Source organism: Mytilus trossulus, chromosome 1 (genome assembly GCF_036588685.1).
Source record: "Mytilus trossulus isolate FHL-02 chromosome 1, PNRI_Mtr1.1.1.hap1, whole genome shotgun sequence".
NCBI lineage: Eukaryota > Metazoa > Mollusca > Bivalvia > Mytilida > Mytilidae > Mytilus > Mytilus trossulus.
In genome coordinates this window covers 70,079,093-70,099,132 of record NC_086373.1, presented here as the reverse complement: position 1 = coordinate 70,099,132, position 20,040 = coordinate 70,079,093, and the positions used below count along the sequence as shown (strand labels likewise).

At 31.7% G+C, this 20,040-nt stretch overlaps 1 protein-coding gene across 1 annotated transcript; it reads right to left on the bottom strand.

Moving 5' to 3' along the window:
* Positions 1 to 456: 456 nt before the first annotated feature.
* Positions 457 to 1,380, bottom strand: LOC134692380 (uncharacterized). The gene has a single exon (XM_063552865.1). The coding sequence runs from the start codon at positions 1,378 to 1,380 to the stop codon at positions 457 to 459; it is 924 nt and encodes a 307-aa protein (XP_063408935.1).
* Between the last annotated feature and the right edge of the window lie 18,660 nt (positions 1,381 to 20,040).

Genomic DNA, 20,040 nt, shown 5'->3' with positions numbered 1-20,040 from the left:
TCTTAAAAGGTTAATCATGAAACCATTTATTGATCTGAAGAGGTGTCCAAGTTTAATGTTTTCATTTAAATACCTCCAATGATGTTTTACTCTTTGATTGATGTATTGCAATGAAAGTTTTATTATAAATTATGAATAAGAGGAGATGAGTTGGACAATGTTATACATCAATGCGACAAACACCAAATTACAAAAAATATTTCACCCGAAACTAACACAAACATGACAAAGGTAAATTCAAAAAGGTAGAGTTCATGAAATAACCAACAGACGTCTAGAGGGAAATATGTCATCCTGAATATGCATAAACTATTTGCCACTGGACGCTAAACAAACAACATAATACAATCATAATGCAATGAACATTTATATCAATTACATTATCCAAATGCCTTAAATATACATCATGTACATGTACAATGTATATTCCAACTGTTAAAAAATAACAAACTAATTTCACTCATTACTTTCATTAGTATCTCTGATCAGATCTGACCGTAAATTAACCAAAGCAGAGCATACAAGCAAAATGTCATCAAACAGTTTTAAGGATGATACAGGCACAGTCCCACTTAGAATTTTGAAGACCTTCAATCGTCGAATTACCCTTTCAACATGTATCCGTACTCTGGCAATCCTTCTTGTGGTTGTCACATCTTCCGCACTTAACTGGGGTTTGTTTTTTGTGAACGCTGGAATGTTCAGCTTAACACGCAATGGAAACAATAAGTCATCTATTGTAAAGCCTCGATCTGCCATTATTTCATCGCCTGGAAGCAAGTAATTCATGAATCCACTTTTTTCTACAATAAATGTATCACTAGCACGACCACCAAAAGCTTTGGATATGAACATAATTTGTCCATGTGGGGATATCCCTACTAAATATTTAGCTGTATTATGGGACTTGTAATTGCTGTACGTTTCACCCCTACTCCTTAAATTTGTTGGTCTCTGAATAAATGTTTCAGCACAGTCAATGATACAGGTAGTTCTGGGATAATTTTCCCTAAATGATTCGGGACAACAGTCTCTTATTACTTCCCTAGGGAGCGAAACAATCAAGGACTTTAACTTATCTGCCAACACAGGAATCCATGATTTAAATATTTTGCAAGCTAAACCACTTGATATACAAAATCTTCTGCATAGATCGTCAAAAATTAAATTTAACTTAAGTCTCATGAGCACAAGGAGTAATTGATCTGCCACCTCTAATTGAAAACTGAATGTATTAAAAGGAGTAAAACATTTCACCAGCGTGAAAAAGACTTCTTTTGTGACCCCTGTATACAATAAAGCGTCATTGTCCGTTTTTAAGTTTTGATCAGCAGACATAGTTGCTCCGTCAGATTTACTTTGAACTCCCTTTTCTTCCATTAAAACTATATTTGTTTGAGAGGATTTAGCCTGAAAATCGGTCCATTTTTCCCGTACGTGTGATCTTTCTGCGGTAAGTAGTCCGATTCAAGATATTATGTACTAACAGTAGATGAAGCTTCTATAACATTAAAACTACAAATAGCCTCGGGTAATTTCTCGTACGTCGTACTTGCACCTGGCTCACTTTCTAAGGTAGTGTCCAATTCTGTTATTTCCATATCGGAATCGGAATCACCAGTTTCTAGTTTTCTTTTTTTCACTGACAATTGATGTTTTAAAATTTTTCTTCTACCCGGAGTTGTCTTATTTTCATACCCCATCTTTAACTTAGGAGAAGGATTTCTATCCGTAGGTTTTCCGTCAATAAAATGTTCAGAGCATACATATATATTTTTTGGAAGATCTTTCCGATTTAAAGCTTTAATCCACTCGAGTCGTATCAATTCTTTGGATGGCATTACATGAAGTCTGTAAGGAATTAAACACGGACAATGGTCGTGCATTTCACCATGTAATTCACACATTGATTTCTTCCATAAAGTATTTTTTTTTCCCGATTATTTGAACAACCATGAACTGAACATGAGTTCCCACTACCCGTTTTGTATTTATTTTCACTCTCCATAACAAAACGATTAAGAAAATAGGGGAAAACAAAATGTAAACAAAAGATCGATATTGTTGTGATTAAAGCACGTGCTTATCTATCATTAGTGCTATGGCTGCAGCATCACGTGATAGATCAATGGCAGCGCAAATGATAATAAGGTCAGATCTTGAAAAATGTGTCTATATTCAAGCTAAGATTGCTAGACAATGTAATATATTTTGAATATCTGTTAGTCCAAAAAAAAATAGGCGTTTTTTGTGTAGCGTTGTGTCTGTATGCCTTAATTAAATCATTCGAACACGGTCTCCATAGTAGACTATAAACTAAAAAAAAATAAAAACAATTAAACAAAATAATTATCTTCCGGTCAGTTGAAAAAGGAAATAAACGGTTATTTTCATAATATTTAAGTATACAAATTAGTGTGCTATTGACGCTTTCAAGATAATACAAAATGAGCCTATTTGTCCTTCTTATATAAACAAAATCAGAACTGTCCTAAATTGACAATGGTAAACAATTAATAGAACTGCCTTCGATTTCTATATTAGATATAGGAAGATGTGGTGTGAGTCCCAATGAGACAACTCTCCATCGAGTTTATTCTGTAGTGTGACAAGCTATACTGTCATATTTTAAAAGACTTTAGGTATTCAATTAAAATTAGCATCTGTTTAATGACTATTACCAAACACAAGCAATGTAATGGGTCTCATTCACCAAATCGCTATTTTACCTAAACGGAAGTTGTCAATCGCATGTCCCTTTCATTAGTTACGCCACGTGCCTTCTTAGTTTAAAGCAATAATTATGCATCTCAAGCGATTAGCATAATATGAAAAATCATCACAAAAAAGATCAATGGAAAAATGCATAAAATAGCGATACATTTATGTATTGCGAGTTTATTCTAATGTTTTGGGGTCAATGTAATTATTTATATTTATTGGTGGGGTAGATCTGAACCTAATTTAAATATTACAAATACCAATTTGTATTTCAGAGGTACCAAATCGTAATTTTGTATTACAAGTTATTGCATTGTAAGATTTATTTTGTATAGTACTGCCGTAGATAAGATAATTTAGGATGAATACTTTCATATCAGCAGATATAATAACTTCGGCATGGAAATTATGATTGACGGTTTTCTTTGATAGGATTTATATATTGTAGAGGTTGACTTCTGATGTGTTCTAATCCCTTGGTCTCTTATAAATAACATTAAGGAATATTTAAGTCCTAAAATAATATTTGATATTTTGCACATAATCAATTGTTTGCTGAAAAACAAAACTGATGTAACGATCAGATATCTTTTTTTTTTAATGACAAGAGGTTTACTCTTTAAAACTTAAAAATACAAATAAAACCTTGTACAACAACAGATTGACTTCTTTGATGTTTACCTATGATAAGTCACCATGGACTTAACAATTATTTCATCCGCACTTGTTACCCTCGAACATATGAAAATCTATTTAACATTGGTCGATGCTACTCTCTAATCTAAAGAATATTTCTTCACGTTGTTCTAAATGACATCAACCTTTTAAACTTCTTAATTCGTTTAAAGATTTAGATTTAAGAAGTCAGTTACAAAGATTTGGTGACCATAAAATTGATGATAATATATGTCTTTGTTATAACGACCATTTAAGAAATTACTATATATATCCACTGTTAACCGTCTTTAATTAGACAATCCACTGATCATAAATCGACATCACCCTCAAATTAGCTGAACATTTCATTTGAACTGTTCTAAATGACTCTTCCCGTGTAAATATCTAAGTTTGTTTAAAAGTTTGCTGACCGTAAAATTAATCATAACAATCTTCTATGTAATAACGGCTGTTACACACATAATTATATATCCACTGGTTACCCTCTATAATAAGATATTCAACTGAACAAACATCAAAATCGCCCTTAAATTAAATGAAAATTGTATTTGAATGGTTCTAAATGACTCAAACCTTTTAAACTTTTAAGTTCTTTTGATGAATGAGACTTTGGAAAAAAAGATATATTTCCGCCCATTACATTGATAGTTTAATTTTAATAAATAGTCTTTAAACACATAATGATTTTAATTGAATTCCTATGTGTCAGTTTAGCTTGTTAAAATAGAAAATGAACTGTGATACAAAGAAAATATAGTAATTGAAAGCAGTTCTATTAATTGCTTGTTATTTGTCAAAATAGGACAGTTCTGATTGTACAAAATTTGTTTATATAAGAAAGACAAATGTGCTCATTTTGTATTATCTTCAAATGGTCAATTGCACACTAATGTTATAAGACAACCGTTTAATTCCGTTTTTAACTGACCTGGAGATAATCATATTGTTGAATTGCTTATTACCAAAAACATCAAATATAGGAACAGCATGAGAAAAAAAAAATCTACATCATATAGTCGGCCATTACATGAAACTCATGAAAACAATTCATTAGTGAAAAATAACAGCCTACATTTTTACAAACAGTTTATGAAAAACAAATATGACAGACAGGAACCAAGGACAAACACTAAGAATGTGGCGGGATTTAACATATCTATGACGGCCCAACGTTGGAAAGTGGTGTTACCGCAAGACATTAGGAAAAAAATAACCAACTCTGTTGAAAAGTGTTTTACTCGACAGATACAAAAAACACAGGCGGCACGTAGCATGATATTTAGTCATCACTTTATAACAAAAAAACTAATCACAGATAAGAGAGTACTTACAAGTACTGACAGATAGTTCAAAGTCAGTAACAAATGATCTTTTACTTAACCCTTTGACTGCCATGACATTGGAACACGCTTTACCTTTGACTGCCCGGCTTCGTACGTTATCAAACAGCGACATGGTAACCCTTACAACAATTGATAGCGTCACGCTATTGTGCATGGTACCTACATATGATTGCTCGTTTTGATGACACTACAGCTGTCTGCTCCTTTGATCTATCACTCTCAAGTGTCGATTATTTTACTGCATTTGTGTGTTTTGTTTTCAGTCTTTTAATTTGTGTTAATTGCAATTTATTAGTATTTTAAAAACTGATAGCCTCATTGACTCTATTGGTATTAAGAAGATATGTGCCACATTGCCAATATTAATGTTATTTTTAAAAAATGCCACGGCCCATTTTAAAGAAGTAAAACCTGGAAATTATTTTGAAGAAATAAATTCAACGTTTGTGTTGTATGAAATTAAATAAACCGTAATTAGTTATGTAGACAACACCAGTATTAAGTTTTAAATATTTCACGGTTTTACTTCGATTGCCATCAGTAGTGTTTTGCGTCACTTTTAAATTCACGACGGACTCCCGTTTTAGAACAAACACTATGTGTAATATGTTTTATTTAACTCAAATGTTCGGATTTGTGTACCAAATTAAATTGTCAAACTTTAGAAGAAAAAATTAAAAGCAATAAAAAAAACTTCGGGCTTTGGAAACGTTATTTTGTTTTTCGGATTTTGTTCTACATGCCTATAGTTAAAACTGTTTGTATAATATAAAGCATCGTCACAGCAAATAGGTATTTCGTTTATTTCGGTGAATGATAGAGCTGAGAATATAAATTTATTTGTGAAAATTGCTACTGCGTGAAATTGAGTGCCTACAATTACAGACAGGCACTGTTTCATTGTTCTTTTACTTTTTAGTTGATGATAAAATTGAGAATGGAAATGGCATATGTCAAAGAGACAAGAACCCGACCAAATATGTTAAGGGATGGCTGCTTAACGTCAAGTGGCCAATACATATGCATATATAAAGGATGAAAGGGAAAACAGAACAAGTCCTCTCGGCAATTGCAGAAGTATGTTATGCATTTCTTGTTTCTGCGCCTCTCCTTTTTCCATCCCCCACACACACTAACACATACACATTGCAGTCCTTATCTACGCCACTGCTCATACCTCCTTTAATTTTTATGCTTATAACAAAGATAAGAAATATTAGGAATGAAGGTTTTAAAATAACGGGAGATGATGCTCCACTTTTAGCAATTTTAAATCAGAAAAATCGATGTAAGTTTCTTAAAGTAATGAAATTCAATCAGTATCCGTATATATTTCTTTACATACATTAGGTTTAAAAATACCGTTGAATGATCATATTTGTAAGATCAGTTCATGTTGTACCCTATCTAAATGTACTTTGTGATAATGATGCTAAACTATGACTGTCGTAAAATGTCTGTCTATGAATATGGACAACAACATTTTGTAATCTCGTGTGCTCTTTACAGGTCATGAACTTTACTTGGAATAATCAAGTCGGTGGTACAAAATGTATGTCCTTTAAAAAGTAACACGCTTTTTGCAGAGAAAAACAGATTTCAAAACGTCGGTTTTTATATTAAAGATACTAAGTATATGCAAAAACTAGTCATAGATTTTGATTAACTCAATGTATACCACAAAACTATTCTTAAATAAGAATTTTAGTATTAAAAAAAATTAAAAGTGCATTCGATTAGGAAAATAAGGAGAAACATTATTTTTCCACGCATAAATAGACAATTATATCATGTTTGAGGACACGGTGTACATTTATTTTCAAAAAATCGGTATTATAGTGAACCTATATTACTAAAGGAAGAGACCGATTTCATTCAACAGCAACTCCTCTACAAAAACAAAGAACGTTAGAAATACTAGTTATATGACGTAAAAATTATAGTGTTTTATACTCCTTAAATTTGTCTTTTAAATAATCTTTTTTTTTCGCCAATTTTTGAGAAATATTCAAATTTGGAGACTGTTATCGATCCGTGTCTTCTACGCTTTAATTCGTGCTCGTGATCAGGGCCTGTGAAATATAAGACACAATTAGTGTTAAATATGATTAATCTAAATTAATCAGCATATCAATGTAAAATTTGATGAATCGTCCCTTATTTTGTAGAGGTTGGGTTGCGAATGCACGGACGCAAAAGGTTTTTTTTTTCGTTTTTATTGGACAAAAACTTTATTCTGTTTCAGTTGAAAACAATTACGTCTCAGTCACATACAAGAAAAAAGTAATTTTCATTGAAAACTGAGAGTTGTTAAATTGTTTCCCTAATTTTCAATGAATTTCAATTGAACTTCTAAAATATTTTTTCGAGACATTTGAAATGATTCATTACTACAATACGCATAAGAAATCAAAAAGATATGTTCGTAAAAGCGGTAACACAGGAGAGAAGGAGGGACTGTCAATTGAAAAAATATATTTTGACTTACAACAGGCCACTTACGGACAAATGAAAGAGGTTTTGAAGTTGCAATCTACTTCTTAAGAGTCTACCTATGGGAGTTGTCGGTTTTGTGTGCATATTTATACATTCGGTCAACATTGTGGACTGAAAGGACAGATTGATATAGGAACTGCTTATATTTTATAATATGACACTTATGCATAGTAGAAAAGTTCATGAGCCCGGTAGCTCTGAACAACGTCTGATTTTTCCTTTCAAGTCAGCTTCCTTCACAGGGCACTGCGAGTCCTCTATTACGTTAAGGAACAACGTCACAGCGGAAAACAACATCGGCTTTGGGCCGATCCTAGGCAGTCAAAGGTACTGTTTCTGCATCGACCAAATCGGCCTTATGGCAGAAAAAAGGTTAAATATAAATCAGTACACATCCAATGTCAAAATATAGGCATTATATTTTTATTCTAAAATCTGACCGTATCTTGATCGATTGTATTGCAGGATGACAAAAGCGAGGATAAACTATATGCATTTTTGGCTCTTGCAATGTACATACTTGGAATTATAAAATATTCATTATCTGCTATCTTACATTTACACCACTGGGTCGATGCCACTGCTTGTAGACGTTCCATGTCCGAGGGTATCACCAGCCCACTAGTCAACATTTCGGTGTTGACATGAATATCAATAATGTGTTCATTTTTATAAATTTTCTGTTTACTAATCTTTGATTTTTTTCGAAAAAATAAAGATTTTCTTATCCCAAGCATAGATTACCTTAGCCTTATTTGGCACAACTTTGGAATTTTGGATACTCAATGCTCTTCAACTTTGCACTTGTTTTGCTTTATATATATTTTTATACGAGCGTCTCTGATGAGTCTTATGTAGACGAAACGCTCGTTTAGCGTACTAAATTATAATCCTGGTACCTGCTGACTAATTAATATTTCCGTAGTTTATATTTATTTCAGGATTCGTTGACAAAAACGTTTTATGGCAATAATCAATTTAGTTACCGGTAATCAAACGCACCGACCATTTCACTTGACCTTATATATATACACATATTTCTCAATTGGTGAATTCATAAGCTTCTAAATAAAAATTAAGTTTAAAAATAAAATTAATGAAACTTGAGCAAGATGATATTCTCGTTTTATTGTATTGATAAGATTGAAAAAAGGGTTTCAAACACATCAGAGTGTAAGAGGGAATATGACTTTCTCTTTGGTATTTTCATACATGAAAGTTCTTGTATAATTTATTTCAAGATATTTTATCAGATGTAGATATTAAGCTATCAGACAGTACTGTGTTGTCCCTTAAGTATGACTATCCTTAAATTTTTAAGACGGTCATTTTAAAGTCATTGTTCATAAACTGTTTGACGTTAAGACTATGCAAATATGCATGAAATTCGGAAATGCCTTGAAAGTTTGTTTGCAGTTTTGTTATGAAGGATGAATTGTTTAGCTTTATGTCCAGTTTATGATAGCAAAAGAAACCGATATTTGCTGGTTTGGCTTCTTTTCCTTCTTCCTTTCCGATCAAAAAATGAAATATTTTTTTTTTATATAACAAACAAGAGTTTGACCCAGACAAAGTCGTGCACTCAATATTGAAAAAGAGGCACGGTATCTAAGCCACATATTTTTCTATATTATCATACATGTAAATCGTATTACGGTACATGACAATGTATCTTACGTATTCATAAACACCTCTTTAGTCTAGTAGTAGCGCTCCCGTCTCGACAGAAGGGTCACAAAAGTGACCGAGAATAAAAGTATGACCGCAAAACAACCACCTATTTCAAAATTGACATTTGGATGATATTGCTGGTGAGGCAAACGGTTTATATCTTGGCAATAAGTTATCTATATGAATTGGTTATCTGAAATCAAGTGATTTCAATTGTGGCAAGTAGGTTTTTATTTAAAACAAATACCTTCATTTATATAATGTGCTTTGGTGTAAAAATAAAAAAAGTGCGCCTGACGAAATGCTTTTGTGATGCGGCTTTTCGAATCAAACATCCTACTTTTTGTTGCAGACAACAAAGTATATGAAAATTGAATTCGTTGCATACATTTATTAACTCCATCGTTTCTACACCTTTGTTTTATGTTGATCCTATCATCACGAATGGTTAAACTCAGTAACTTAATAATAATTACAACAGGTCCAATATCATTGTCCTGAGATTTTAATATATACACTATACTTTTAGGTTTAATTTTAATATCTCAATTTTAGGCGTATATATATTTTGACTCAAGTGCACATCACTTTTCTGCATGGTTGATTTTTTATCATCATGGAGACAAAAAATGCCTTCCAATACTATGGTGAGGTGTAAACATATTCGTATTCGGAGTATTATATTTGAAATTATTGGTTACTGTGTTTTCTGAATGTGTTAAAAAAATATACTTATAAATAAAAGCAGGCATACGACGATACTAGTATGGTAAGAACAAATAAAATCTTAAAGGAATAAGTCTGACATTGTCTTAGTGCTTAAAGTTTAATGTTAATGATGTATAACTGAATATCTGCCTCAGAATTATGAGTTATGTGTATGTATACAAATGATCGTGTACGTTCAATCAAATGCATATATATCATGATTCACTATAACATGTATAAGGTTTTACTCGTATAGTGTAGTATTGTGTTTGCATTATATTATATATAACTCAATATAGATACAAGAGTTCACCAGAGTAAATATAGATGTATCACTTATTTTTTGTGTTAATTGTGTACATATGTGTGATTTTCACTTGTCATTGCTATGAGTTCTTCTGTACACGTTGTCGAATATCATTTGCCGGTGTGCATCTACCAAAAAAATCCTTGGGGACAATACGGGCTTATATTAATGATAGTTACAATGTCTTAATAAACACATAACATTCTTGTAAGATAGGAGAAAGACACCAGTGGAACAGTCAATCTCATAAGTCGAATATTAATAGATATCGCAGTGGTTTTAGAAGAAAATAACCAAGTTGAAGCGTAAAGAGAATGTGTTGAAATGCATGTGTACATGTTACAGTAAACAGATGTAATTAGGTATTACATTTGTACATGTAATTACTAAACACTTACGTAATATCTGTAATCATTAATCAATATCTAGGAAATCACCCAATATTTTTTCTACTTTTTACTGTTTTTTACTTTCTTTATATTTTTGTTTTAATATTTTGGACAGATTTTAAGAAACATTAAAAAAGTACAGGAGTCCGGATTGTAGGGCTGACTTTAAGGTAAAAGTATCTAAGGTCCTTTAAAACTGCATAATCTTTTATACATTTATTTGTAATTGAAACTACGATATTAAAAGTTCTCGATCACATCAACTGTTTCTTTTAGAGAAACAAAGTACATAATATGACAGCCTTCTCAGTTTTTCGCAGCAGACATTTCTACGTCTTTCATTGAATGGGAATGGTTTTGAAGTTTGAAGTCTTTATTCTTGTTTGCCGATAATATAATTGTTTATGATTCTGTGAAAAGTACTAGTAAAAACAAGTATGCTCGACACAAGGAGTGTAACATGAATAACAAATGTTATGTCATTTAGAAAAGATTGTTAAGTGAAGATAGATGGAAAATGGTATTTCGATGGAAATGTTTTTTACATTTTGGATGTTTGTTTTTACTGAGGTTCATAGTTGATTTATATCAGCAATGTGTGTGGGAACTCTGAAACATTAAGCTGAGCAAGGTAGAAAAATGATATTTGCCTTGAAGTCAGAAGCATCATTCTTATTTATGAATGTTTCCAGAGTACTCGATTTTGTTTGATACATAAATAAGTAGTTTTTTATAATGTTGTTTTATGGTAGTAGACATGAGATTTCGCAAAGCCTCAAATATTGCAATAGTTCAGTTTAGTAATTTACACAAATATATTGGTCATCAATCACTGTACCACATATGCATTGTTGAACTGGCTTGACAGATATCCTATGAAATATTTTAGATTATATACATAACTTCAATCTATAAATAACTATTTTCTTATATTGACCAATTGAAGAAGGTTCTTTATATTATTCAAAAGCCTTGGTCATTTTGATAGACCACAAATCTAAATGCCACATGTTAAGCTTTGAAAAATCAAAATTACATAAAACTCAAAACTGAAAAGCACAAATCACACACCAGTATGTTGGTGACCGTTTATGTTTTAAAACGATAGAGACATTTTATTTTTATTTCAGATGTAGATCATTTTTCTTTGTTGTTATTCTTCTTTTAATTTACATGTAAACCACACACTGACAATGCTAAAAGAAACCGGAACTGCAGTTAACTCTTTGATATACGACCCAACCTCAGTCACATTTTAAAAACTACATGAAAAATAGAATGTTCTGAAATAAAAATTGGATATTGTTTTATTCATCGTTTTTGTTAACCATTTGCAAACCGTTAATTATATAGGTCTGTCGTATAAAAACCTATTTAACCACCGACAATATTAACAATAAAGTATTTTGTATATGATATTCAAAATGTACGTATGTTTGCAAATCTTCATTATACTAAGAATAATGTGCTGTGAAACATCATAAATCAATATACCATATGCCTTTTAACAACTTAAAAAAAAAAAACAATAACAACTATATTTATCAAGTCTAATTGTTTTGTATTGCGTTGAAAGACAAGCTAGATATTTCCCCAGTAAAGACTAATTATTTTAGATTAATTGACACAAAAAAGGAAAATTCCGTCATCCACGGATTTCAGTAAGTTATTCAGTAGGGACTTTTTATTTATTCGTTCATTTATAAACGTAATAATTAAAGAAACAGGCTAGTCATGTTTTAGATTTTTTGTCCATTTTCGGAATCCATTTAAATGCCTTGGAAAAGTTTGCCCGGTAACCCTTTTTTTATTTTTGAAAATCATTTACATATATAATAATAAGTCATCTGTAAAAGTCTTAAACAAATTTGATTACTTTTTAACCGTTTTTGTGAACTTCAACTTGTCAATGATAAAGCGCTATGAAAAGTCAAGAGAGAATATTTTAAATGGCTAATATATTGAACGCCAACACTGTCTTTTTATGCCCATTTTTCATTATATGTTGTGCATTTACATTTATTTGATGTGCATTTACCTTTATATGATGTGAACTTGTCATCATATGATGTGCAAACACCTTTATATGATGTGCAAATATCCTTATATGATGTACAAATATCCTTATATGATGTACAAACATCATTATATGATGAGAAACGTCATTATATGATGTGCAAACATCATTATATGATGTGCAAACTTCATTATGTGATGTGCAAACATACTTATGTGATGTGCAAATATACTTATATGATGTGCAAATGTTCTTATATGATGTGCAAACATTCTTATATGATATGAAAATATACTTTTATTATGTTGAAAGATTCTTATATGATGTGCAAATATACTTATATGCTGTGCAAATATACTTATATGCTGTGCAAATATACTTATATGATGTGTACATATCATTATATGGTGTGCAGTTTTCTTTATATTATGTGCAAACATCTTTATATGATGTGTTTGTGTCATTATATTATGTGCTTGTAATCTTATATTATGTGGTTTTATCTACTTCATTATATGATGTCGAAACGTCATTATATTATATTCGTTCATCGTCGTTATGGTCAATGAACATGATTACGATTAGAATGATTACTTAACTACGTCATAACTGATTCCGATCTGCTTCTGTGGAATAACCGTTACTACTACTAGTAATTAGGATCAAATGTGTAGCTACCGTTTGGAAAATGGTTGAGACTTGAGATAAACCTTGGCATGTTAGAACCTCGTTTTCAGATGCAAAAAATAACATCTGATATAGTTGGAAAATTGTAAAAATATATATGAATTGCAAAGTTTTGTTTAAATCGACGGGTTTTTAATAATAAACATACGAAGTCTACAATACGGTTTAGGTTATTAAATTTAATAAATAATACTTTTATGTCATGCTCTATGATCGTTTTAACGAGGGAAGGCATTATATTTGTCAGTTTCGGTATACCTAACGTTAGCATTTTTTCATTAGAAATACACGAAGTTTAGTATTGTCATTTATGTTAACATTGCCTTTCTGATCATTTTAGCTGTTCGAGTTTCTCTTTATATATTCTCAAGATAGACACAAACAATTCGGAAAAAATCCGACTCTGATAGAGTAATGGCTCATATAAGGAACCGGTCATTTGTAACCCCCCCAAAAAAAGGGGGGGGTAGGAAGAAATAAAGGGGGCCTTTCATTCTATCATTTTTGGAATGGAAAAGTGGCATTCAATTTTATATAGTTATAAATTTGCCGCGGTATAATGTTATGGCGAATTCTTCGTCAACCGTAGGCATCAATCTTTACGCCTCGTTTCGCTCATCTGAATTTTTATAACCTGAAAAATTAGTTTCAACAATTTCTTCTAGCAGAGAATTTTTCATCTGATGCAATTATTGAATGAAGGTGTGGTAATTATTAATGAAACCACAAACGGCAAATCCAAACTAAGTTCCCTGAAGTCGCAAACAGCTTTCATACTTCAGTATTTTGATTATAAATGTTCTTGTCTATACCTTGCATGAAAAGGTTTCTCTATTATTAGTTATCAAGATAATAGCAAATAAAACAACACATATCTGAAAAGCCAAAAGTGCCCGAAAGGAACCTTTACTATAGAGTATAATTCAGACACATTGCACTATTTTTTTGTTTCAATCTATTATGTTTCCATGATAAACGCAAAATATTAAAGGCCGCTGTCGTAAATCTTCACTTTGAAAAATTCAAAACATCACTCTCTATCTGTAAGAGAACAACAGGTCTCAGTAAAAAATAAATAAATGCAGTGTTTTAAGTTCATTTAGACACCAGATTAAAAACGCTCATTTCTCTGCTTTTGTTGGATTGATACACACCTTCAAAAATTTGAAGGCTGAAATTTCATTGGCCGATATAATATACATAAGGATGGAAAATAAAATGACGTGTTGTAAGAACCTTGTATCCAAAGCTTAAACAGATGATCTGTGCATTATATATTAATAAATAAATGTGTTAGACACCGACTCTAGTTTGAGGGAAGGGGCACGTGTATTTTCTTGTTCGAAATTAATAATGATAATTGTTTTTTTTTAACTTTCATCATTGTTTTATTTTTTCCTCATTTTAAATGGAAACAATCTATTTCGCTTCCCCTCTGAAAAACATAAAATCTCTCAAGAAATTTAGATTCAAACATTTACTAAACAACTTGCCCCCACCCCCACTCACATGATAAAAATATCAATGGTCGTACCCTGTTTAATTGAGTCTAGAGGTGTATACTAGTATATGAGCGGCTTCCCACGAAACCTTTTATATTGCGGGTTACTGCATGTCTAGTGGTGGTACTTTCGTTGTAGCATGTTCGCCTTGAGTAAGGGAGGTCGGGTCAAAACCAAAGACTTTAAAATTCATATGTACATGCTGCTACCCGGCTAATTATATAAGCACGCGGGATTAAGGATTAAGAGCAAAAGCTGGTCGGCTCGGATTCAGAAAAAATGTGTCTGAGTAAGGTGATATAAATGTCTTCCTTCGGAATGCTACCTTTTCAACTAGCATGTTAAAAAATCCGGCTCAGGGTGTCGGTCTAGTACAAAGCAGTGTTAATATTCATATCACATTAACATGTTCTTGTACGAATATCCATACATGTATATCAATTTGCCGCTGGATGTCAAGAATCTACCCATAATCATCTATAGTTGAAACTGTGAAATATATGCACAAAACCATGATAAAAAGCTGCACGTAAATATAATGCACTGAGTTCAGGTTCATTCCATATCTCCTTTAATCCAATTCGGGTGAAAGTGATGGGCGCTAGGTGGTCGAGTGGTTACATTGTCATTTCGGGGTCTTTTATAGCTGAATATGCGGTATGGGCTTTGATCATTGTTGAAGGCCGTACGGTGACCTATAATTGTCAATTTCTGTGTCATTTTGACCTCTTGTGGAGAGTTGTCTCTTTAGCAGTCATACCACATTTTCTTTTTTATAAGTAGTCGAACTGCTGTATCACTAGTATGTCAACACATAGGTGTGCGATTTCAAATCCCGCACGTGGCAGGTAAGCTCGATTCCAATCTTAATGGACCAGAATTGTCTGTTTTCCAAATGAAGGTCAGGAGGTCTCTCCGGGCACTTCTGCTTTCTCCACCAATATAAATTCACCGCCACGAAATAGCACGAAAGTGTTGAAAGTGGCGCTAAATAACAGTCGATCAATCTTCCATACCGGTATACTTATGGCCTCTAAATCTATATATTTAGTCTCACAAAGTCAATGTTTGACATCAGTATACAGAGATAAAAATGATAACTACTTACAGTATATACAAAACAAGAGAGAGAGGTTTCAAAATTACTAAGCCAGCTGGAGGATAAACGCACGTGACTATATTTTTTATATATAAACGAACAAGCTGAAGTTGACATTTTACAGAAATCTTTGGAATTAAATTTGGGATTAAATTTGGGATTAAACAGAAAAAACATCCTTCCTGTTTTCAAGTTTTCGTACATGGCTTAAAGCCTTATCGGATAAATGTTTTTCTCATATTAAAATTTCCCGTTTTAGTAACAATAATTTCCAAATAGTTATATTGTTTTATCATCTCAATGTTAGTATCATTGTAAGAAAATTGAAGATTTTTTGGCTTCCGTCCATAAAAAAAACCCAGTAAGATTTTAATTTTGTCAACTTTCCTTTCAAGTTCCAAGCCTTACAATAATCATGGAAAGCATTGAGGTGAGTCTGCAGGTCCTGTGCTGTTCCATCCAACAACACCGTGTCATCTGCAAACAATAAAACAAAAAACTTAAGATATATTTCTAATTCTCTTTCAATATCTTCTGGTATAGTTCTGTTAAGTCCTGTAATATTTCTAGTCACAAAGAAATTATTTTAGTCAATCAAAGTAAATAAAATAGGAAAGGTGATAAGTTTTCTCCTTGTCGAACACCATTGTCACAAGCGAGCAAAGTATTCCGAATAATAATTACTACCGTGTATCATCGGTACAGTGAATATAGCTTTATAGGTACTTCGAAGCGTGAAAAACAATATACCGTACATTCATTTAACTATGTACCGTACAGAAGGATTCATGTGGTCAGCTATACACAACGCTTTTTGTCGAAATAAAATATCGAAAAATATCATATGTACAAAATATTTCAATACCAATTTTTGAAACAGCTATACTTATTAAACACAAACAGTGGCCTTCTATCAGAAAAAGAGTTGCAATGAATATAGAATCATATCGGTTGAGACGAACGCCAACTTCTTTGGCAAGTATTTGCACATGTTTTTAGTAAGGGTTCTTGTTTTGGGCAAATAGTGAGACTTCTCTAATCACCAACCCACGACCAAATCATTTCTTAAAACAACAAATATGTTTAGATTGAAGTAAACATTGATATAATGTAAACAAAACAAAGATTTTCGTACCGTGTCAGAAGAAAAATCGATCACGACCCCTTGGTTAGTACCTATATCCGCTATACCGATGATTCACGGAGATGCCAACGAATGGACAAGAGTTGAAACAAAGAGAGATGACATAGTAATGACAAAGTTAATGGTTTTTATTCTATTTTTTTAAAGAGACGAAAAAGAGGAACAAAATGCAAAAGACGGGCGTCACCCCATTCATCTCGGTTGGAAAATAAAAATATTAAATACCCTAAATTGGAAAAAGTGTGGCAAAGTGTGATTTCAGTGATTCTTTTCCCCCTTTTCACTGAATAACTGTATCGTCTACGTAAATTCCGATGCCATTACCGAAAAGGATCAAAAGAAGTACCACAAAGGGAAAATCCGATCTAATCGGACGAAAAATTAAGTCTGAAACACTTCATCAGGAATCAACCCCTTGTATCTCAGAAATCGTTGACGCTACTCCAAATCTGTTGACATACTAGTACTCATGTTTCAGAATTTTATTAGCAATTAAAAAAATCTCCATTAAAATAAGTTGAAAATAAACATTCTGTATATGTCAATATGTGCTCATTGTTGAAGACCGTATGGTGACATAAATAGGTATTAATTTCTGTGTCATTTGGTCTGTTGTGGAGAGTTGTCTCATTAGCAAAGATACCACTTTTTCTTTTTCTATAATTACCCACATAGCCATTTCATATTTCGCGGGCACTACGTCGACTAAGCTTGCAGTCTTCGAAATTGGGTACTTTCTCACATAATTGGCGTTTTCTGTGGAAAAAAGATTGGTTCAATGACAAATTAAAAGTAAAAAAACTACATGTAAACGACATATCACAAATATTTCCGACTTGGTATGGTTTTAGAGGAGTTGCGGCTCAATGAAATCGGTCTACTCCTTTAGTAGCATAGATTATATGATATTCTAGATTTAATATCATTGTATATATTCAATACTTCATTATACATCTAACCATTTACAGATTAATATTATTCAATAACATTTTATAAAACAAATCATCTCGCCATATTATGCATCAGTAGATAATTGTATAGCTATTGTTTTTTGAAATATTTTTGAAACAGACTGGGATTTCAATGGTGTCTTTTGCAATGAATAGAAATAAGCAGGTGTGGTATGACAGCCACTAGACAACTCTCCATCCAAGTCATTATTTGTAAGAGGAAACAATTAAAGGTCATTGTACGACCTTCAAAACGGAGCCTAAAAAGCAAGCTATAAAAGGCTCTTAAATTTTGTTATAATAGTCCATACCTGTCAACCTGTGACGATGAAAATGCAGGTCATGACCTACATTGAAGAATCAAATCTCAGGTCATAACGCGTACGAACTTTTTTAGCTGAATTTCAGTATTTATGGTACATTTTCTTATAATGTATATTAAGATACCAAAACATCATTTAATGCATGTTCACTTGGTAAAGTCATTTTAAATCCTATTAATTATTATTTCATTGCACTTTTAAGGATTTTTATAAATTTGTGTAACACAGTCTTATGTTCTTCACTTTTTGTTAATGAATTTAATTTTGAAATGTAATATTTCTAATTTTTGTCAATACAAGAGTTTATTTTTTTGAACATACCATCATACATATCTTAGGAAATTAGAGTATGATAAAATATAGTAATACAGTTAAAGGAAGTATAGATTTAAAAAATAATTTTCATTTTTTTTTAAATATTGTATAAAGGTATAGAAATAATGAAAAGTTATGTTTCAATATGTATTTGAATTTTATATTCATATGATTATAAGGAATAATTCTGAATGGTGACAAATAAGGGGAAGTAACTGTCTAGTTGAAATATGTTTATACGGGTCAGTTGACAGGTATGATATTCTCTACAGCCGGGAATTTCTTCAGTTAGCTCCTAAACTGTCAACATATAAACTGATCTTAATCTTCAACCGAAATTTTTGAAACGTTGATTTTGTTATTTTGCTTTGTCTCATTTTCCCTATAAATTGCACTTTCGCTAGCGATAGACACATATTTAAGCCGGGTTAATAGTTTACAGAAGCAGATCGGAATCAGTTATGACGTAGACAGTAATCATTCTAATCGTAATCATGTTCATTGACCATAACGACGAAGAAAGCACATCATATAATGACGTTTCGACATCATATAATGAAGTTAACCTAACCACATAATATAAGATTACAAGCACATAATATAATGACACAACCACATCATATAAAGATGTTTGCACGTAATATAAGGATATGTACACACCATATAAGTATATTTGCACAGCATATAAGTATATTTGCACAGCATATAAATATATGTGCACAGCATATAAGGATCTTTCAACATAATATAAGTTCATTTGCACATCATATAAGAATGTTTGCACATCATATAAGTTTATTTGCACATCATATAAGTATATTTGCATATCATATAAGGAAATATGCACATGGTATAAGTATGTTTGCACATAACATAAGTATGTTTGCACATCATATAAGGATATTTGCACATCATATAAGGATATTTGCACATCATATAAGGGTATTTGCACATCATATACAGGTGTTTGCACATCATATAATGACCAGTACAAATCATATAAAGATAAAAGCACAGCATATAAAGGTAAATGCACATCATATAATGAAAATGGTCATAACAAGACAGTGTTGGCGTTCCATACTAATATCTCGAAAACAAGCATGGTGACCTACATATTTTGTTTGCTCTTTAAATTCTTTTTTAATCCCCTTACTATATAAACTAATGTTTTGAAAAGTTAATTACTATGAAACTGAGAGGCGAACTCCCTTTATATGCCTAAATTTCAATTGAAAAACGAAAATAAAAAGTACTTATGATACTTATTACTTATTTAAAGTTTCAAAAAATCAAACTTTGAAAAACGCTTAAACTAGGATGACTTATCAGTATGCGGAAGTTTCTTATTGGCAGCATAATTTTGCATCAAACTGTTCGCCTCTCATGTTTGACTTTCATTCTGACAAGCTATGGACAATACTATAAGACTAATCCAAATAATTCTCAAGTTAATTATTTAATGAGATATTCAAAGAGTTTTCGCAAAGAAATAATGTTTCTCTGGTTACCAAAGCATATTGCAATCCACAGAAATAAATACAGTTAAAGTACAGGACGAAAAACATGTCCTTGTTCACGTTGATGAGCCTTTGTTAAACTGATTTTTAATCTAATATTAAAGAAAACAATTGTGATATATTGAGAAAATAAATAGAGTAAAAAAGATGATTATAAATAAGTTGAAATT

Bases quoted from the DNA above. Each gene is read 5' to 3' on its own strand.
- LOC134692380 (XM_063552865.1), bottom strand. From the start codon at position 1,380: ATGGAAGAAAAGGGAGTTCAAAGTAAATCTGACGGAGCAACTATGTCT.